At 41.1% G+C, this 22,459-nt stretch overlaps 1 protein-coding gene across 5 annotated transcripts in view; it reads right to left on the bottom strand.

The window, feature by feature from the left end:
• The window catches only part of ADAM12 (ADAM metallopeptidase domain 12), a 177,999-nt gene that overhangs the window by 29,508 nt on the left and 126,032 nt on the right, over positions 1 to 22,459 (bottom strand). For all 5 annotated transcript variants that reach the window (XM_053388910.1, XM_053388914.1, XM_053388911.1 and 2 more), the window contains 3 exons: positions 8,912 to 9,089; positions 3,173 to 3,262; positions 2,381 to 2,576 (listed from right to left, as the gene is read on the bottom strand). In XM_053388910.1, the coding sequence (XP_053244885.1) occupies positions 2,381 to 2,576; positions 3,173 to 3,262; positions 8,912 to 9,089 (464 nt within the window). The remainder of the gene's footprint in view (positions 1 to 2,380; positions 2,577 to 3,172; positions 3,263 to 8,911; positions 9,090 to 22,459) is intronic.

The raw sequence follows: 22,459 nt of genomic DNA, 5'->3' as shown, positions 1-22,459 counted from the left end.
CTTTCTGTCATCCAGGCCCGGCAGCACCCGCTGCTGCCACTGATGCCTCTCAAGGTAAGGTGCTGGCTTCACCTTTGGCCAATCTCTATTGGGCCACAAAGGCTGGAGGCATCCTATTTCCAGGTCCCTGTGGGGCAGTGTGAGGAGGCACTTCTCTTTGGGGCAGTAGCTCAGAGACCAGCGGCGGCAGCAGTGGCTGCCCAGAGGACTCCTAAGGACGGGTGAGAGGAGGCTGAGGGAACACTTCCCAAGGGAGGGTTTCAAAAAAGGGCGAGAGGCTGGCAACTCTGCAGGCAAGGGGTTACATAACTGGGCTCCTGAGCCCCATAGGGGTGCCACAGAAAGAATGTAATTGGTCAAGGGAGCCATGGACTCAAAAAGGTTGAAAACCTCTGGCCTAAGGGGCTAAACTCTTGGTCTTCAGTGCTGGGCCCAGTGAAAAGATACTTGACATCCAGGTAGCAACTGTGTCCAGAAGTGCTTTTTATCAATTGCCTTAATTAATCAGACACATGATGGGATCATGTTTTCAAATGAGGGGTTATTATTATCCATTCATATGTAGTCTAAAGCACACATTATGGCGCTACATTCCCCAATAACTCCCTTTGAAGAGAGATCAAACATGGGCTACAAAGATGGTGTTGGAACTGTAACATGCACTCAAATATTAGGAGTCGGCACAAGTATTAGAAATGGGGGGAAAGTAACATAGCATACTAAGCGAATCACCATGGGAAGGCAGTGCCTCCTGAATGGCAGCCTAACAATCTTTTAACTAACTAACTAACTGACTAAATAAATAGTAAAGGAATTTCTAAGGGCGCCTTTAATTTTGAGAAGACGGACCAAGGGGGTTCACAAACATGTAAAAGCCAACTGCAAAACAACTAGTAAAACCAAATTATAAAAATATAACTCACCCATAATTAAAATACACACTAAAACAAGTTCATTGGAACAGTAAGACATCCATAATTAAAATGCATAATAAACAAGCAAAATAAATAAATAAATAAATAAATAAATAAATAAATAAATAAATAAATGCATACGAATGAAAAATTAGGAATAGGGTGCACAGGGAGAAATCTCAATTTCTCAAGCAAAATCTCAAGCAAATTAAGTATTGAGTAAGTGGATATAAAGTTTTCAAATACAATGCCCCTCCATCCTTGACTATGATGCAATGTCAGCTGAAACCAGATGACTGTCCAAGTCACTTTGCATTACTGATGGAAATATAATCGGTGGCACAATTTTTTCTTAATCCGGCAACAGCGATGAGTTATGTTTGCATAGTTAATGCTATGCCCTTGCATAGTGGCTTTCATCCCAGAAATCTCTAAGTGCTAAAGTAAACATTACAGTAATTACTTCTGAGAGGTAGGCAAGTATTTGCGTTTTACAGTTAAGTAAACTGAGGCAGGGCAAGGCAAGCTCTATTTCTAAAAGGATTCAAATGTGCCCAGCAGACATAGCTTCAAAGAAAGCTAATGATCGTACCTTTGGAAGAAGACCATAAAACCTTATGCTGTATTTAAGCACATGTAGAATTCCAACCTGGGGAGTATGGCTACAATCCCAGCATTTCTCCAGAAGCACAATCCCAAAATAATTTGTGGGACTGGTGCTAATGATGTGCAACTGATACTTTGGAGAACCCGAGGCTAGTTAGGAGCTGAACTGGGGAAATGATTAGTTTCTACAAACCATTAGACCACCCAATTATATGAAGAGGTTAATAGACAGATATCACGTATCTTCTCTCCATTCTTTCAGCTCACCTTCAACTGTAGGGATGCAAGAGGGAAAATGACCCTCTACTGTAGAGGTTGGAAAACTTTTTCACCCCAAGAGCCTCATTCCCTTGTGGGGACCATTTTGGGGCCCACATGGGCTTGGTGGGTATGGCCAAAGGCGAAAGTGTGTGGAGAAATAAATGTGACCCTTGTTTTGTACAGTAGATCACATCCCAACTATGCAAAGCTACACAGATACTTCCATCCTTCATTCAGGCAAGCAAAGGGCATTATTACAGTTCAGTCAGGTATTTCCACAAGGATAAAGCACTCAAGTAGGGCATGGAGCAGGTCCGGTGAGGTGTGTGGCCTTGGGAGAAATCCAAGGGCCAGACAGATGGGCCCGGAAGGCCACATTCAGCCCCCAGGCCTGAGGTTTCCCATAGCCTGATCTATTGGGATTGGGCATGCAACATCTATCCCGCAGAAATGAACTGTCAAAGATGGGAAATGCAGAATTTACGGACCCAGAAACACATGTGGCTTCAAAGTCTCTGCCTCCTCCAAATATCACAAGCAATTTGTTTCTGTGGACAAATACCTAGAGAAAGAAACGGCAAACAGGAATTCGAACTCACCTAGTCCCCAGAGTGTGATGCATTGCTGCTCATGTGTCTGGCACATGCCATTATAGCAATACCCATCTACCCTGTAGCAGGGGTGCCCGTCATGTAAGTAAACATTGGCTGGGCAGAGAGGGCTGCTTCCAGTGCAGAATTCAGGAAGGTCACAGGAATTACTGGAGTGCCTGCATAAGACCCCTGCTGGCTTCAGCTGCAGGAGGAAAAGATTTGGCTGTAATTCCAATCAATAAAAGTTACTGCACAGTGAAATTTATGCTATGGACTAATGCTTCCCCTCCCAGACTCTGCACCAAGTGGCCATTAAGCACAGCATAAAGGCACCACAGCATTTATATGCATCTCTTTGATATACTGCACAGCGGTTTACGGCACACTTCTAAAGGGCCTCCTTCATTCCTTACTAAAATGCGAGCACAAGGCTCCGACACTCTGCACACACAGAGGCACACAAGTTAAAACTTCAGCTGACTCTGCAGTGGTGGAATTATTTAAGTGGACATTAACTTTTAAGGCTGCTTTTTAATACTGTCAATTTATGCATAAAATAAAAAAATACACACATTGTCTTTTAGGAGAAGAAGTGCTGCATTGATTTTTTTTAAAAAGAAGCAGAAGCAATGGATACGTTTTCAGTGGTGCAGCTATAGGCCAATGAACCTCTTGAGTACCAAGTATATTCCACTGACAATGCATAATAGCTCACGTAGCAATGCATGTTTCATACAGCATGAAGATTGTTATGGAGGCCTGCCCACCCCACATGAATTAGGAAGCAGGAAAATTCACCTTGCAGTCTTCACAGCAAAGCCCATGGGCACATACTGCTCCTGGTTTTAAAGTGCAAGTAGTAGCATTACAGCATTCATTTGTACATTCCTAAAAAAGAAGCCAATAAAACCTAAGAATTACAATAGGCAGGAATATGTACATAGAGATCGACTGGAATCCATATGACTACCTGATTCTCTGCATTTAGGCTAAATAACAGACTGCTTGTGCGCTGAACTATATTCCAAGGACCTATACAACTCCAATTCTTTCTTTTCCCACCTCCTGAAATGTTTTGAAATATAGATAGCACAGTGGTCCCTTGAGTTACAAACACCTCAGGTTACAAACGCTTCAGGTTGCAAACTCCACTAACCTGGAAGAGTTACCTCGAGCTGAGAACTTTGCCCCAGGATGAGAACAGAAATCGTGTGCCGGCGGCACAGCAGCAGCAGCAAGAGGCCCCATTAGTGAAAGCACGCCTCTAATTAAGAACAGCTTCAGATTAAGAACGGACCACCGGAACGAATTAAGTTCGTAACTAGGGATACCACTGTATTCTGTCTCCTCATTCTGGAAAAGCATTCAATATTGTAAAACATCCTTGTAACCAAGGAAGCACAAAGTTGAAGAATCATCCAGTCCAACCCTTAACTTGTGCAGAAAATCCAGGTTCAATTTTCAACATCTTCGGGAAGGGTTGGGAAAGACTCCTGCCTGAAACCCTGGAAGCCTGTCTGCCAGTCAGGGTAGACAATATTGTCCTAGAGATGGACCAAAGGCAGCTTCCTACGTTCCTACCTCAGCACAATTCCCATTGGCTTTCAAGCCTGCCAGGAACCACATGTGCTTCCATGAGTGGCCACACTGGGCTCTAAAAGTGTGAGCTGAGGCAAAGTTTCTGTCACCTTTCTCTAGCCCCATGATCTCACCTATAGCTGCTTTTAGAAGTTTAGGACGACTCGCTTGCTGTTTAACCTAGGGTGTGTAATTTTAAAGCATCATTTCTTTGTTCAGTGTTCACCAACCATCACACAATTGTTCTCTGTCCTTTTTCTTTTCTCTGAACTAAATACACCACATTCAGATTCTGTTTGGCCTAGTTCTAAGCATATGTCTAGACTGTTGCGGGCAGGGGAACAACTGCTGAATTTTCTTCCACATAAAAAAAAAAAAGTCCTGAGTTCAGAAAACTAGGTTTCATGGAGAATACTAGAACATTTCCCCCTGATACCTAGCTTTCTCAGTGAGAACTAGGCATTTCTGTGATTTTCTTCTAGAACTTTATTAGCATTACCATTCTCCTCTGAATTGTCTCCAATTTATCTTGTGCTGATCAGAAGTGGCACAGTACTTAAATGAGATCTAATCTCTTAACCGAGCTGAGCAGAGGAGTACTATTGTTTCATGAGTCTAGGAAATGATGCTTCTGTTAATGCAACTTGAAAGCAGATTAGCCTTTCTCACCAGAGTATCACACACTTGAGTTTGTTATTCACTGTAACCTTCATGCGTCCCTTAGAAGTGCTGCCTATTTAGTTATCCCCAGCCTTAATCTTTATCATTATGTATAAATTTTACTTATACAGTGCCAAGTTGCTTTGAGTTTCATATACAAAGGATAGATCCATTCCCGCATGGAACTTCTGAGCCAAATATACAGGCATACCTTGGAGATATTGTGGGTTCGGTTCCAGACCACCGCGATAAAGCGAATATTGCAATAAAGTGAGTCACACAATTCTTTTGGTTTACCAGTGCATATAAAAGTTATGTTTACACTATAGTGTGTTCTATTAAGCCAAGCCCCCCTGGCTGCAGAGGTGGGAGTGGGGAAACCCAGCTCCAGCCCTGGCCAGCTTCACTCCCGTGGCCAAAAGAGGGGTGGGAGTGAAGGGCTTCCTTCCCCTGTAAACAGTGGGGCTGCCTGCAGCTGCACCCACATTCTTATAAGGAGCAATATCTGCAAAGCGCAATAAAGTGAAACGTAACAAAACGAGGTTTGCTGGTAGCTTTCCCCCCTTTCTATATGTAACCCTTTGGGGGGGCATAATTTCATTTTCTTGGATTTTGTCTTACTAAGTCCTTATTTGTAGTCCTTGGTCAAATAGAATGGGTCAGTTTAGCCTTCATAAATGGAGAACTTACATTTCAAGGTCACAGAGAATGGCAATCGATGCACATTAAATTCAAATTTCAATCTAGTGAGATTTGGCAGAAAGTAGAACAAAAGCCATTCTGCTCCACCAAAACTCTGAAGTATTTTATTTTTATTTAATTTAACGAAATATATATACTTCTTGACTGTAATAAAATCTCCAAGGGTTTTACAAGTAGTATTAAAAATACCCATTTTAAAACGCCACCGCCGTCACCATGCCTGCATCTCAACTGTCAGGCCGATGGGAATCGATATCCCAGAACATAACCTGCAGGCACATAGTAAAGAACTTTGCTGAAGTGGAGCAGGTTTGTGCCTGGATGGGAGTCTACCTAGGGAACACATGTGTGCTTCCTTGTGTTCCCTCATGGGGAACAGTGTGATAGAAATGTACTACATAAATAAATCTGCCATAGTCCCTTGGCTGGGCTCAAGGCAGAGGGTATATGTGATTTATTTTTTTCCAAGTGAAAGCAAGTACATGAGGGAGATGCGAAAAGAGAATCTGCATGAGAGATGGAGGGGTAAGTAAGGCACACTTGCCCTGCTTTGCAGGGACGGGCTCCCTATACTTCCACTGGAAAGCTATATATTTGATCCAGTCAGAAAGTGCTTCTACTTCCATTGTAAACTGTGGTTCTGGCTGGATTCTGGCGGCAATGGTAGAATTTGCCTCATCTCTTATTTACGTAGATGCAGGAAAATTAGCTTATCTCACCCTCAAAAGATCCTATTCAATGAACATACCTCAAACTAAAATGTATCAGGCAACTTGGTAAAAAAAGACATTCAGGAGCAACTGCAGAATCTTTCTAAGGAGCTTACAAGGAAGATATGAATGCAAAAGCTCTCATTGTTTTTGTAGAAATGTGATTTTAACACTTATTTACCAACAGTCAACAGGTTTCTTCCTCTCATAACCTGGCATCAATAAGGTGAATGAGAGTTAATCTTTCTGATTAACTCCAATTCACCTTATTGGGGGGGGGAATAGTGTCTGCTAGAGTGTTTGAATATTATTTCATTTCAATAGATTTGGGGTAGGGGTTGGTGAAACTGGCCCTTGTTAGGGACCCAGGCCTGCCTGCCTTGCAAAAATCACCACTGGAGATTGACTGGTGGCAATGCTAATCCCATTTCCTAAGAAGTAAAACCCCCATTAACTGAGTGGGACTTATGCCTGAGTAGGTTTGTGCATTTAGGCAGCGATCCTATTTACTGAACCTGAGAGTAAAGCCTATTGAACTCCATGGAACTTCTTTCTGAGTAGGCCGGCCTTTACAAGCCTTGCCTAACCTTGTATGTATATCAACAACATGCCCAATATATTGATTGGGGCACACGCAGAGGGAGCATTACTTTGTAAGTATTTTGGACTGACACCCACTGGAAAATTTGCCTTTTAAAAATAAATAAATCACACCCCAAAATACTTGAGTTAGCAAAGAACCTAGCCTGTACTCCAGTTTACAAGGCTTGCCAAGGTTTTAAGTACTAGGGTCATGGAAAATGTAGTAATTTCTAATGCAGCTATTGCAGTAAAGTGATTTATTTTTCTTGGTGGGGGGCACTGATACAGCTCTTTGTCAAAGGCACAAGGGACCCTAGGTATACCACTGGGGGTAGATGTGACCCATGACCAAATTCCATCTGACATATAGCATCAAACCACTCTGATGGCTCTCCCTGCCGCCTAGCCTAGACTGTAGCCTGCCTTCTTCTCACCTAAGCCTTAACATCATGATGGAGGTATGAATGATGCAGTATCATGATGGAGGTATGAAGGAGAACAGAGAAAAGATAAAGAAGTCCCCCTCTGAAGCAAGTGAGAAAATGCAATCAATTGAAAGACAGTATCAGTGAGACCTGAAGGGTGAGCGAGAGGCTGTACAGAGCAAGCATTTCTGCCCCCCTTCCTCATCCTTCTGTTCCACCCATGGTGGCTGTGAACTGGACACTAAGTACAGCTACCCCACAGGCAGACAGGGTCTCTTATCTAGGCAGAGAGATGGGAAGATCAGAATGTGAGGAGGAGTGGGAAAGCCAGAAAAATGCAAACTGAATAAAGATATCTCATGGCTAGAGAGGCGAACCAATAATTCACTATTGCAGCTCTAATATGTGGTGAGCTGGTTATATTTAGCCTTTGACATTTCACTAGTTAACAAATCTTCCTCGCATAAAATTTGCATTGCAGAATTCTCTTGCAGGTGACACGTTAAATGTATTCTGGTTCTCTTCACCTTTGGCTCTGACTCTGCCCAACATTGCTTTTTTAGCTCCTGACTGACTTTTTCCCATGGGTCACAACCCCTCATAGAAGAAAAGTCCTCAACCTCTGCACCAGCTAATAAAAAACAGCTTTGTATGCAAGCTTCATGCAGAGTTACACGCAGAACAACATGATGCATTCAAAGATTAGAGTGATATTGATGTGCTGATCCAATTTAAATTGCATAGCTAATGCAAAATTAATGTACTGGATATGCTGGTACCACATAGATTACAGTGGAAGACTGGGACTAAAAGCAATCACAATTGAGCCACCATTTTCTAAGGAATTTAACAAAACAAAGGAAGAAGCCACAGTTCAAACTGCTTCATGGCAATATTAAACGGTTTTTACTTTAAAAGGTATCAGTAACACTGAGGAGTGAAAAAGTGAAATATAACTGGGTTAGAATGAATGCGAAAGCTACAGATACTCTATTGACTTTAAACAAGCAGATAAACCTACTTCTCATGCTTTGCTACCCAGAAGAATGAGTGAGCTGTCAGGAAATCCTTATGGCTTGATCAATTCAATAAACTGTATGGGAAAGCTATGCAATTTCTTGCTATTTCAATGTCTTTCAGTCTATTATGCATATAACTCTATGCTTGCAGGAGAAGACAAATCCATAATTCTCTGGTATATTTAGTTATGATAATCTGAGAGAGAAATAGTATCAATTTTTAATGCCAACATCTAATTGAATGAAGGGTAGGTGTCTTCCCTGGCAGAATGAAGTCAGAGGAGCAGTCACTTTCCTTGCCTTGGGCAGCCATGGAAAAGGAAGAAGGGATGTTGGCATAAGGGCTCTCTTTTTCCAAGCCTTTTCACTGGGCATGCGTTATGTATTGAGCTGAATCCAGATCCAGATCCAGAGTGCAGCAGTCTGATTGGCCCGCAGGAGCCACCCAATCCAGCTCCAGGTGGAAGTGAATCAGTGACCTGGTTGGCCTGCAGGAGCAGGCTGGAATTAGTCAATCACGCGGGGCCCATTGTGTAAATAATTTATATATAGCTAGACATTTTGGGGAAAGTTTCATTCATTGCTACTATGAGCTGAATAAAGTGCATTAAATTCACACTCGGCTTTGAGTATATTTCAGCATGCTGGGCACAACATACAGCAGGCTCTTCTTGGTTGAGGAAGAGTACCAGAATACCAGCCTGCAGACTTTTCAAAAACACTGCATGGCTTTTGTATTTAGACAAGCATTCAAGGAATACCGAGTCCGGAGAATAGTGGTGCCTAAGGACTGATATGACTTGATATTCTAAATGGAAATTTTGAGTCTCCTGTTAAAGCAGTCACGACAGACAGTCCTACCTCAGGTTCCCCACAGTCACACTCCTCTCCTTCTTCTACATAGCCATTCCCACACTTTGGGCCACCGAAAGATTCCTTAACTTCAGGCAGGTTGAATAGGCACATCCCCACTCCTTTCTCCAGGCTGCTTTCCAGGTCTTTCTTGCTGCAGCTGCTAAACATCATAGGAAATGGGTAGCTGGGGGGAAGAAGGGGTAGGAACAGGGGAGGCAGAAGGAAAAAAATTACCATTATCGAAGAATTATGGGTTTGAATTCGGAGAAAAGATGTTCCGTAACACAACACTCCTAGCAAATTCTACGGCATCATCATAATGTGTCCCAAGAAATGAACAGAAGGGAATCAAATGTCATTGTGCCAGAGGCTGGTATAGTGCACACATAGTTATGGCAGCTAATGCTAATATTTCTCAAACAGCACTCATTATACTGATAGCCATTATGATAATAAACATAAACAGATTAAACATAAATAATGCCAGAGCTTCCTTAAATACTCCCAGTCCAAAACCACTCATAGATATCTACCCCTTGCTACAATATTTTCAAGTCCCACAAACCCCAGGGTAGGTTTTATAGTGTGTGATGTTATGGGGCATGGAGGGAATGAAAAATTAGATTCAATGGGAGAGAGGCAGAATGAAGGGGAGTGGGGGTCTATAGAGAATGTGGCGTCAGCACCCTAAGAGGAAGGGAGAGTCCAATCCCAATGCTTGGACAGGTTCGGCTGCTGATTGTTGCTCCTATGCCTATATATTTGATATCTGAAAAGCACCCCAAGAATTTTAGTATACACTGATCTTGTGATGTTAATATGTCTTGTAACTCTATCTTTTTGTTTCTGCAAATATTCTCCGCAGTCCCACTGGAAGCTTGCCACTTTGTTAATTGTGAGTGAGATAAAAACTTTTGAGAGTCATTCAGCTCAATGCCAGCTGCATCAGGATGTTTGCAAGGACATCATGCCACAGACATTGTACAGGATGCCAAAGTGCACACTGCGATTCCCTGCGATTATATTAGGTGTGGATCACAACCATCTGGCAAATAAAAGACAAACTGTCTTATTTCCCTAGACTCTGGAACCCATTGACTTCCTCTCTGCATTCAGGCAACAATTCCACGCTACGGCTGTGTAGGGCGCCAGCCAGCTTGATAATGACTGGGCTTTGTTCCCTAAATGTTTTTTTGTGATGGACAGCAGAGCCAGACCAGAGTCAGAACCAGTTCTCCCTATTTCCCAACCTGAAACCTGTCTAACATCTCAAATCAAATCCTATTCCTCTTCTCAAATCCAGCCCTATCTAATCTAATTCTCTCCAACTCAGAAACTGCTCCTTTTATTCTTCCCCCCAAAAGTGCTGTTCCTGCCCCCTCTGTGGCTAGCGGACTCTGTAGCCCATCAGAGAGAGGCTCCAGCACTATGGTGGAATTTCAGGGGGACTGCATCACCAGACTCTGGTCTGGCTCTGCTGTCCATCACAGTTTTCCATCAATCATATATTATTCAGAACAAGATGCAGTCTTAAACAGGGAAATAAGATAGTGAGGAGAATTCCCATGCTGCTAAATCAGAAAGTTCAATGAATCAGTAGTTATTTTTTATATTACAGACAGAGGAGAATTCAGTGCTCAAGAGTTGCCAAGCAATTAACGGTATGTTTGAGCTAAAGAAAAAGAATCACCTGCAGTCCTAAGTGGTAGTAGAAGTTAAAGTATTTCCAAAGCAACACAGATACATAATTTGGATCTCATGAATGATACGTTACAGTATGATTTAATTTTACAATATAGGGAGGGAAGTGGGAAGAGAAAAAATGTTGGCTGGTAGAATGGTGTACTGTTTAGAGTTTGTTGGACTAGGACCTGGGAGACTAGAGTTCAAATCTAGTCTAGCCATGAAATTCATCGAGTAACCTTGGGCAAATCACAGTCTCTCAGCTTAACTTACTTCACAGGGCTCTTGTTAAGATAGAACGGGGAGGAAGAGAACAATATATGCCACCTTGAGCTCCTTAGAGGAAAGGTGGCTATAAATATATACAAATCATAGAACTGTAGAGCTGGAAGAGACCCCAAGGGTCATCTAGTCCAACCCCTGCAATGCAGGAATCTCAGCTAAAGCATCCATGACAGATGGCCCGCCAACTCCTGCTTAAATAAATAAATAAATAAATAAATTCATTTCTGCATAAGGTAAGTTTTAAGATGGAGTGTGGAAGAGGTAGTGCACATTCAAATGAGGCACGATTTCATACTTGATGGCAAAGCCTGTAATTATATGCACTTATTTAGAAATAAGTTCTAAGTAAACAAACTGAAATTTACTTCCGAATAAATATGCATGGGATTGTAACAAATGTCAAAAAATCTTTCATAAGCAAAGCATAGTAGGTAGTACTGGACAAAATAGCATTTCTCTACAAGATGGAAAGTGACTTGGCCATGCTTTTGGTTGGCAAGAGTCAGAAATATGGGGGGAGGAGCCCAGTTCTCAACACATGGAAGAGCTCAGGTAGTTAGAAGAGGAGGAGGAGGAGGAGTTTGGATTTGATCTCTTGCTTTATCACTGCCCGAAGGAGTCTCAAAGCGCCTAACATTCTCCTTTCCCTTCCTCCCCCACAACAAACACTCTGTGAGGTGAGTGAGGCTGAGAGACTTCAGAGAAGTGTGACTAGCCCAAGGTCACCCAGCAGCTGCATGTGGAGGAGCAGGGAAGCAAATGCAATTCACCAGATTACAAGTCTTCCGCTCTTAACCACTACACCACATTGGCTCTCATAAGCCATAAACTGGACTGCAAGTTCATTTATATGGAGTTAGTGGATGATCCTGGGCGAACTACAAAAATGCATCACCAGGAATCTTAATTCCTGTGATGTTTTGCTAGTTTCTAGTTTATTTGCTAGTTTCTGGGTCTAGTAAGGAGCCCACAGTAATAAATAGAAAGTAATTGTTTTCTTGTGAAATTTATTATTAATTTAAGAGTGGGTCCCATAGTTCACTCTTTGACATTGAAGTCAATGTTAGGAATGATTCCATCTTAAGAGACTTTCAATATAGACTTTATCATTTTTATATATTCATACTTTACATATTAAGCAGTACAAAAATTGCTTCAAAAAAATTCATTTTTAAACCAGGTTAATCTCAAAAAGTGAAACTTTTTAGAGCTGAAACTTAGTTTTTTAAAAAAACACGTGTATGTGTGTGCATATAATTTAAAGCATCAAATTTAAATTCATTGATTTTCATCCAAACAGGTGTTTAAGATGACAAAGGCCACTCTTAACATTATATAAGTATTCCAGTGTGCAAATACTGGTTTGATAGGTATGTGAAATAGAAACCAAATGAACAACAGAAATATTGTTGGTAATCACTATATCAGAAAAAAATATAAGAATCAGCTAGTGTTTCCACAATGAACATTAAACATTTATGACCACCCATTTCGCTCCAAGTGCATACAGATTCACTCACTCCTGGCTTATAAAAGTTTCATGTGACCATCAATGGGGCAATAGGTCCTTTAGCCTATACTGGTGACCACAGAGTGTCACTGCTAACTAATGCAAATTCTCTTCACCTTAAAAGAACTCAAGCTGTTTCCTATTTTGAAGCAACAGAGCCATTCAAATTCTGGCCTTTCCTGTCCTTGACACTGATTTCCTCAGCTGACATCAGTGCCATATTCACTAGTTACCAAAGAAAGCACAGATCCACTCAAAACATTTTGTTTTGAAATAAATAACCTCACAATAAACAGGAGATGAGCATGTGAAATCTGAAGCCAAAAGTATATGAATGAATTATTCCATGAAGTAGGATGGGGTGACTTTATTTCAACTAAAGCATCTGAGATGCACTAAAATTGTAGCTTAAGGAGCATTTTTTTTATGGAACCATACATATTAATTAACTTTTAAGGACTCCTTTTATATAGTGCACATTTCTGCAACAGTATAACAAAAGGGAAATGAGGTAATAAAGGAGCTCCATATGCCCATATTGAAGATAAGGGGGAAGGATAGAGAGTTTATTACATTATTCTTGTAAGACAGGAAGAAACAGATATCTGCTACTAGGCAAGGCACACCCACACTGTTTTTGACCCTTAACAAAACCCTATATTCAGCATCTAGGCAAGACTTAAGAAGTAGAAATTTAAGACATTAGCAGGATGATATGGGCTTCAGGCAGAAGGGAGCTTTTCGGCAAAATTATTCTCACAGGCTGAGCCCAGAGGACGAATCCACAGTCCATCTGAACAGTATAGGATCAGGTATGTATACTGAGTCTCTGGAAAAATAAAAATAAAGTGACTTTGCTTTTGCACAATAGGCCAATAGAAGGGGGAAAGTCAAGAACAAGACCCATCTGTTATATCTACTAATGCTGCTCCCCCTCACCTATGAATTACTAGACTGGGGGAAGCATCAGGAATACAAAAGACAGTCTCTATGGTCTGTCTGATCAAGGGTTTCCAGCCCTATGGATGGGGGTAGAGAGGGAAATAACAAATAATCATATAATAAAATATGGAAATTGAGATTGTTATTATTATTGGCTGATTTGAAACTGGCAGCCAGCCGTGACAAAGCCAATCAGAGCTAGCTTTCCCTACACAAAGAGCTGTTGCTGCTCCATCGGAATCCTGGCAGCTCTTTACAAAAATAGCAGCCAGGACAAGAGCACAGACACTCAGCCATACATGTTGGCAGCCTGTTTGTTGGCGGTCACTGAGCCCCTTGCCGATTGTGTAGCATTAAAAAAAACCCCAACAATAATGAAGATGAATACGTTCCAAACAGGACTTCCACAAACTGTGTATTGCTTTGGTTACCATCAGTTTGTCGAGGCATAAAAATATTCACCAGTAAATCTCACAAGGAAAACATGTATGGGTGCCCTTTCAGAACATTGCTATAATGTTATAATCGCACTTTTCTCTGCAGTTCCAGGATTCATAGCTCTCTGGTTTATTGAGTGGGATTCATTGTCAGAGTAAATTTCTACATTGTTAACTCTTTATTCATGCAAGAATGCTATTTCTTGGGAAGGCAACATAGGAATTTCATGGAAGTACTGTGCTAAAATCTGTCTCCCAATTTCACAAAGAAGTTTATCTCTCTATGAAAGGGGCTTCTGGGTTTTTGGGGGGTGTTTTTTTTTGCCTCATTCTCAAGGACAGTTGACAATTTCAGTGATGGGGGTTTATAGCTTACCTTATAGTTTCAAGGTGTCTGAGAGTTCTGTGTGTGTTTTCCTTTCAAGTAAGCATTTCTCCAGCACTCTACCAGCATTCCTTGTTGCCCACACTGATCTAAAAAAAAGCCTCATGAGAGGAGCTGTGAATTCATTATGTCTTCCTCCTGGGCTTCAATTGAAGGGTAGACACCAAAGAAGGCTGCTGAGTGTAGACCACAGCATAGATGATTTATAGAATGAAAGAAAGGACACACACAAAACCCCTTAGCCACCTCAAAAATAAAGGAAGTGCAACCAAAGCCTGCATCCAACCCATGATAATTTCATCAAAAATTTTCTCTCCCCTTTGGTAATTTTTAATGCAATTTCTTTTCTCATTATTCAATCAAGAATGGTTGAAAAAACATGGGGGAATTTTTCAGCACACCACTCTTTCACGGATGATGGAGGGAGTGCCTGCCTTGGATCTCACAGACTTTTGCATGATTGATGTGTCCTGTTAGTCTGGCTTTTTAGGGGAAATTAACATAAGAGTATTGTTCTGGCATAGATGGACCCTTGCTTAGGAATTAAAAGCATAACAAAACAAAAAAAAGTGCTTATTTCTTAAAAATAAGTAGATAATATCTCAGGACTATACTAATTTATTTAAAAAAACAAAGGAGCAGCAGTTATGATGGAAAAGTTTTATTTGTGCCAAATACATTGGGAATTTCAAAAAGTTACAAAACCTAGGATGAATTTATCTGCAACTGTTGTTATGTCATTTTAGCGGAGTATCTATTCATGAAAGTTGTCAACAGAAAAAAAGATTTCTAAAAGATGTAACACAGAACACTTATGGAATGGATCTAGAGTTAACTTCATGAAATGGATCCTTCTAAACTCAATAACTCTGACGATTCCATCAGGTTTTATATAAACCACTCTAGTCCAATAGCCCTTCTTTCCAATGGAAAGCTGCCTAACGGAGTCAGAACATTGGTGCATCTAGCTCAGGCTTCCTTAACCTTGGCCCTCCAGATGTTCTGAGACTACAATTCCCATCATCCCTGACCACTGGGTCCTGCTAGCTAGGGATCATGGGAGTTGTAGGCCAAAAACATCTGGAGGGCCGAGGTTGAGGAAGCCTGATCCAGCTCAACAGAGTTTCATATAAGGTGCTTTTACAGCCTTACCTAGAAATCCCAGGGGTTGAATGGGGATCTTTTGCGTATAAAAAATGTGGTCTAATGCTGACCTATAGAATGGAGAAGTTGCTAGTGACAGTGAAAGAGGTACTTGACCCTTTCCCTGCCTCTGCCATTTCCCAACTTCAGATCATTTCCTGTGCCACCCGCCAGGTGGCAGATTCTAAAGACATGAACAAGCTGGGAATTTAGATTTTTCTTCATCATGATCAAATTATGACCCCTGACACAATCAATCATGTGAACATTTTTGTGAGCTGCATTAGAGATTTGGCTGTACACAGGGAACTCACTTCTGTGCCATATCTGTAACATCTGAATAATTAAATTTTCTCAGGAATGTTTATCAAATACCAGAATTACGTACAAAGATTGCATTAAAAAAAACTGAATGATGAATGACGGCTCTGCACTTATCCTCCCAATCTACTTTTACTCTCTCTTTTGTTTATTGTTTTAATCCCTAGAGCATCAATAAAATAGAACACAATGTTCCCATAGCTTTCCCATCTATAGTTCATGTTCAATGCTTGTACCGATTTTTACAAGCCCAATTACCTGTCATTTTCACAAATAACTGAACTGATGTGTGGCATTAATAGTTTAACACAGAGGTTGCCAACCCTGCACCCACGAATGCCTTCCTTGGTGGCCTCCGAGATGGCCAGTGCAACCAGACTAAAATGTATTAAACTAGAACCACCTTCCTGCACGCAGCAATTTTTTGAGTTGGAAGAGCCCACCACTTCCACTCCAGCTGCATAGGATGAGGGAAGGCTAAGCGTCAGCTTCACAATTTGTATGTGTGGAAATTTTGAAGATTTATTTTTGTGGGGAGGACAGTTGTTTGGCCTCTCAGGGGGCTTTGTTTTAAATCACAGGGAATAAGATGTCAGCCTTTCTTGTTCTTGCTTCCATAGCAAGAATTGTTCCCAACTTGATGGTGGGGGAGGACAGCGCAGAGACAGACACACTTCTTATCCCCATCCCCACCACCATCTTTCTGCTCCAGTCAGAACTGTTCTCAAGTTGATTGAAGTGGGGGTGGGGGGGAGCACAGTGTAGAGGCAGAGGCATAATGTTTCTGCTGCCTCTCTCACAGCTGGGGTTCTTTTCAGGCTGATAGGATGGGTGGGAGGAGTACTGTGCAAAGACATGATCTTTATCCTTATGTTTCTGTGGCCTATTCTGCAGAAGGAATTGCTCTCAAGTTTATGGGTGGGGGAGCACCGTGCAGACACGGAACAGAGACATCAACAGCATCATCATCTTGCCTGTACCACAGCAGGGATCATTCTAAAATTAAACCAAGCCACTCCTTGTGGCAACCATTTTGTGTTAGGTCATACCTTGCAGTGGCCATTTTGCGAGTGGTGCCTACAACGTTCTCAGAAATCTGAATGTACCCCTGGGCCCAACGAAGTTGGCAACCATTGGCTTCATTTAGGCGGATATGAATCCATGCTGGCTTGGGAATACTACAATCCATAAGATTTACCTTACAGAAAAAGAAGATGGATCTGGCCTGCACCACTGAGGCTTATCTTCTCAAACTGTGAGCTTCATAAGAAATATTCCAAAGGACAGATTTACAATGCAGAATGCAAGATTCTGATCAGAAAGTATTGACAGAACCAACAGCTGGACGATTTTCAGAAATACTTCCAGGAAGAAGTAACAGCTTTTAACAGCCTTGTGCAGGACATACTGTCACAGCTTAATATCTCCACAGTCACAAAGCTGCCAAGTAAAACATTATTAGGAGTTGCTTCCACTTTGACAAATGTACAGTCAGAAAAGTTATTTCTTGTCAAGAGGTCTATTGTGAGACTCGTTTCCCATTGCAAAGGTGAAGCAATACTAAATCAATTTATCAACCTTGACAGTATTCTAACTGTATTCAGGAGTTATCTGCCATGCAAAGCTCTGTGGGAATTGTACGCAACTACTTTTCCTGTAGGAAACTAGGCAGTCAAGGAGAGTTGCTATAATCATTTTGCATTTGCCTCTGGCTCATCTTCTGTTCAGTTTCCTTTTAGATTGCTACCTCATTAATAACAATTAGCTCGACAGCAGAGGGTCTGGGTTTCACAATTTATTGTTTAGGACTTGATGTTAATCCAGTGCTGAATCAAGGAAAAAGGAAACCATATATGAAAGAGAGAGAGAAACATAGGTCATGGTAGTGTTGCATTAATGGAAAAAAGAGCAGAAGTTGTAGCATACTTTGTCGTTATTGCCAATGTTAGAGGAAATTGTAGATAAGAAACCAAACTAGATTAGCTTGTGTTTAAATTGGTTGCGTTAAACATAACATCCAGTACTAGCGATAAGTGAATTATGATAAATGGCTGACATGGCCGTTAAAAACACACTGCCTGCATTCAGTTTCCTACTGTGCTATTTTCCTCCACTCTGTTCCAAAAAGGGATGTTGCCTGGCAGGAATTAAAAGACTATCAGAGAAGTGCCAAGTCTACACAGCCTGTTGGGTATTCTCTAGCTCTTTAAAATTATTTTTTCTAGTATTTAGAAAGAGCTCTTTTCTCAATTTTCATAGACACAACAATGCTTTTCTATCCTGTATAATAGGAAAAGGTGCCGATAGTTGGTGCATTAGGGTTGCAGGCCAGTGCTGCCTCCCCTGACAGGATCCAGTGAGGGACACCTCTTGCAGGCAGGCTTGGGGGCAGGGCATTCTAAGGGGCAGATCCATCTGGGTCTGCAGGCTTCACTTGGGTCCACTCTTGGGGAATATAAATTGGCTGGCCCCTGCCTCCATATACAGTAGGATTTCCCTCTCTCCCTCCCTTGTATGAGGCTTGTTATGTGCTTGACCTTGCTATAGACATTGTTGGTCGCCATATTTGGGACCAGGTAGGAATTTTTGCACCAGGCTAATTGGCTCTCGCCTGGTGATTTTGCCTACCTCATAGCAATTGTCAACTTTTGGCAGTTTAGGCATTGAGTCTTAGTCTTGGTCAGAGGGGAGGTTGTAGCATCTGCCTGTCCCTTTGAAGGAAAGGGTATCTTGTTAAAGGGATCCGGAAGGAGTTGTTCAGAAACTCCTTGGCGGTGATCCTGTGGGGGAGTTCCTATTTGATGTATGTCACAAGACTCTCGTGTTTCTGTGTTGATCCTACAAGAAATACTTCCAGCAGGCAGGCTGGGGGTCTGGTTAAACCCAATGCCTAGGCCAAACCTCTGCATTTGTAATCAATCAAAGTTGTGGCCTTATTTGACCCCAAGACATTGTACTATAATGGAATCTGCTGAGAATGCTTGCAAGATCTGGACACACTAATGCTTAATGCTAAACTCACAACTTTTTCTTCTCCTAAAAACAATTAAAGACCTCTAAAATGTCCTTGAATTATTAATAAATAGCAAATGGGCACTGTCTGTCCTTTAACTGCACACGATTGTTTCAGTAATTTAAAATGTTGAAATAATGGCATCCTGTCAATTCATGGTAGTTTTTAACCAAAAGAAAATGGGAAAGCAATTAACTAAATCATCCTGGTATCTCTCTCTCTCTCTCTCTCTCTCTCTCTCTCTCTCTCTCTGTGTGTGTGTGTGTGTGTGATTTCACCATGTGTAGAAGAAGTGTGTGGGGGAGATAATCATGTAGACAGGCCCAAAGACTCTGCAGCGAAGCAAAATTTTCAATAATACCACATTTCAGGCATTTACTTGACAAAGGAAATACACTGCTTTAAATGTCCTCTGATCTCATTCACGTGTAACACTATGGCTTAGTATGAATGAGCAAGTGTGGAGGATCCTGCAGCGGTGGGTCATTGCTTTGGTTGTTCTGCTGAGCTAAGCCATGGTTTTGCTTACGTGTCATCCAAACCAAGGCTCATGGTTTGGCTCTCTCCAGAGAAATCATGAGCTGCAGCCAAAGTTTGCCCAGTGTTTTACAGCTCATGGTTAATATTCTCCATGAAAACACCAATTCAATAATTAGAACAAAAAAAAAAAAACTGAGATGAAGGCAATTAATCATGCTCCACTGGGAGGCATATTCTCTCACAAGCCCATCAACTAATTATCAATGGTCAAAAGGTTGCAAGAGGACTAGTTTCAAATCCATTATAAAAACGAAATGACACAAATGTCATGATCCTCCCCACAAGCCACAAATCATTTAACACAGAACTGGGCACATGCAGCACACTGTGATATGATCATCAGAGAACTTAATTTTAGCAATTAAACCATGTACTGGCACTTTATATAATAACGTACACCATGGCAGTGTTGAGTGTGCACCGATTCCATATTCATTAGGGGTAGGGCAGCAAAAAGACATATAACACTTTCTTTTACCATCATGCAACCTGAAAGGCCAAGAACACAATTCAAGGAAACCTGTTACCGGTATTTCACAAAACCCTCAAAACAGATCTCAATGACTGTTTAGTAATCTCCCTGGTAAGAGACAAGAATACAAATCTTTACAACTCTTTCTGGTAGATGTTTCTCCATGCTATATAAAAAACAGACTTACTAAATACTACTCACCTGGTCACTAGTGCCAGGTATGAATAGGCTCCAGGTAAAGTCTGACAAAACTGTATTATTTACACCACAGTTGTTTAGCAAAGATTTGCGTGGACAGGAGGACCAGTTAAGATTGTAATGGGCTACTGACTTTCCTGCACTTATTTTCAAGGCTTGTTAAAATGCTCATTTATCAAATCTCCTAGAAGAAAAGTGTGCTTGTTGAACAAGGTCAAAAAGACAGCCCAACCTCAAAAATGTCACTGGGGCTTTAGTGCAAAGTACAAGCAACTTAGCTCTGTCTGATTCAGCATGAAGGATTTTTAGCATCCTGGGGAGAGCAACACATTTCAATGAGATAAAAGTGAAAAAAGCTTTCTTTATTGCAAAGCAGCAGGGCAGTGGAACCCCACTGAAGAAAGGATGGAAATTATAATGGAACTGACATCTGGATGTGATTGGTATACCAGGCTATCATTAGCAGGCACTTGTGTTACCGTTAACACCTGATTTTTTTCCCCCTTTAAAAGAGAGACAGTAAAGCAAAAATGGAATTCCGTGAATATTCAGAAAGAAAACTGTGTTTGCCAGCTGTGTCTTCAGTTCAGCTAAAGGACAGTTGCAGTGCAGATTTTTTATTCATGGAAAGGAGATAGAGAGCTGTATTTTCAAAAAGTGGAAAGAATATGGCTCACCTAAATGGGGCAGCCACAAGACAGAATTGCCAAGATTGAGACAAATTGAACTAGTTAAGATTTAGTTCCATTCTTTTTGAAGTATAGTCTGATTCTGTACATTCCACTGAAGTCCAAGTATCACCCTTCCCCCCCCAAAAAAAAACCAGGAAAAAGAAACGAGTCACAAATTCCATTAAGGAGGCTAGCAGAGACAAAAACAATTTGGACTGGCAATATTTCTAATGAAAATGATGCAGTGCTTTTAAATTCATTGATGCTGACTCAGGATGTTCCTTGTGCAATATGGGTGTAACAAAATTGATTCGTCTTTGGAAAACTCACAAGACCAGAGAAGAGAGCTACAAAACTGGTAACACAATATTCAGCTACATCTCAAGACTGCCTGGGCGGCACCCAATGATGTCCAGCTACTTGCGCAATGGGGATTCAGTTGTCTAACTGGGCTTCTCGTTTTTCTTCTCCCTCCTCCGGTCCCTCCAAATCTCAAAACAAATAAACTCATTTTTTTTCAATAAACTTGCTCCATTTTTATCTGCCTTCTCCGACGAAGTTAGTTAATTTCACCATGTATACCAGTTCCCAAATTCTAGCTTGCCATGAGTCAACATAGTGGTTTGGGTGGTTTTCTACTTCTGATATGGTTTTATTTACACAGATATACAACCTGCACCTAGATGGAGGGATTGCAGAGCATTCACATCCTATGAGGGTCTGGCTTTTCCCTTAAGGGCAGCATTGGATTCAAAGGAAGGCAAAAAAACCAAAACATCTCCCATACTCTGCGTCTCTTTGTTCCAGCCCGTCATTCCCAGCTCACTTGGAGTTCTGCCCCTTCCTTCTCCTTCTTGCTGTTAACCAGCTCCAAGGACCTCATCCCAGCCTACGTCATTCAAAGTTGAAACCCTAAACCTGGCCTTTGCAGAGGGCTGCAATGCAACTTCTGCAGACTGCCCTCCGTTATTATTATTATTTTCTTATTTCCTTTTTCCTGAGTGGAGATAGAACTTCATTATAAATTCCTCAAAGGGAGCTAGAACAAGACCTTTCAAACAGACTGCAATTGATTTTGTGTTTTCTAAAAGATTATTTTTCTATCTGGACAAAAAAAAAAATATTCTTTGGACCTTCCTTGTCCTCTGTGTGCCCCTTTCCTCCTTCCTAGTGCTCACTTTCATACTGTTCTCCCTGAAGCACAGGGTCCTTTAAGATCCCACATACAACACTAGGCCCTATGCTATTGCCCCAAAGTTAACATTTTGTTTTAAAGAAAGACAAAGCTACCATTACAAAGATATGAGTTTACAAAAACTAATTTCTCTTTATTAAGCATTTTGGTTGCAATTCTTTTCTTGAAAATGTTCTCTTGTACTGTGATTTATTTTTGTAGCCAGAAATAATCTGAATGTCAGGATCACTCTGTCTGCTTTCTTCTTTAAGCCATAATGCTCTATAAAATAACACATCATGTGTGCTTTGCTAAATGTGCTCAAACCTTTAAAACATTTTGTGGTAAAAATGATACATGTCCTGCTGGTTCCTTTTAAAACGTACACCTACAGGAAGCTCATTAATGGACAGATCCAACAGAATTTAATACAGCACTGATCCCGAGACTGCTTCTACCAAGAACTCATTTCTAACACAAGTTTTTAATGCTGGACTCTTCAATTATTAAAACTGGAAAACTGAAAAGGAGATCACAATAATTAACGAAACACCATTTGAAGTAATAAAATAACCCTTTGAACATTTTCCTTCGTTAGACTTAACTTCAAAGTTAAGGTGAATGGAATAATTTTAATCCAAGCTGGTTTTTCTCATCACCTTATTTGAATTACAGATATATATTGGGCACAAAGTAAAAAAAGAAGAAGTGCAATGTCCATACCCTCTTCCTCAAAAATGACTGTAGCAGTCACTTCTACCCCCTGAAAAATCTATGGCT

This window comes from Podarcis raffonei, chromosome 5 (assembly GCF_027172205.1).
Source record: "Podarcis raffonei isolate rPodRaf1 chromosome 5, rPodRaf1.pri, whole genome shotgun sequence".
NCBI lineage: Eukaryota > Metazoa > Chordata > Lepidosauria > Squamata > Lacertidae > Podarcis > Podarcis raffonei.
The sequence above is the reverse complement of the archived record's forward strand: the minus strand, read 5'-3'. Positions and strand labels throughout refer to the sequence as shown.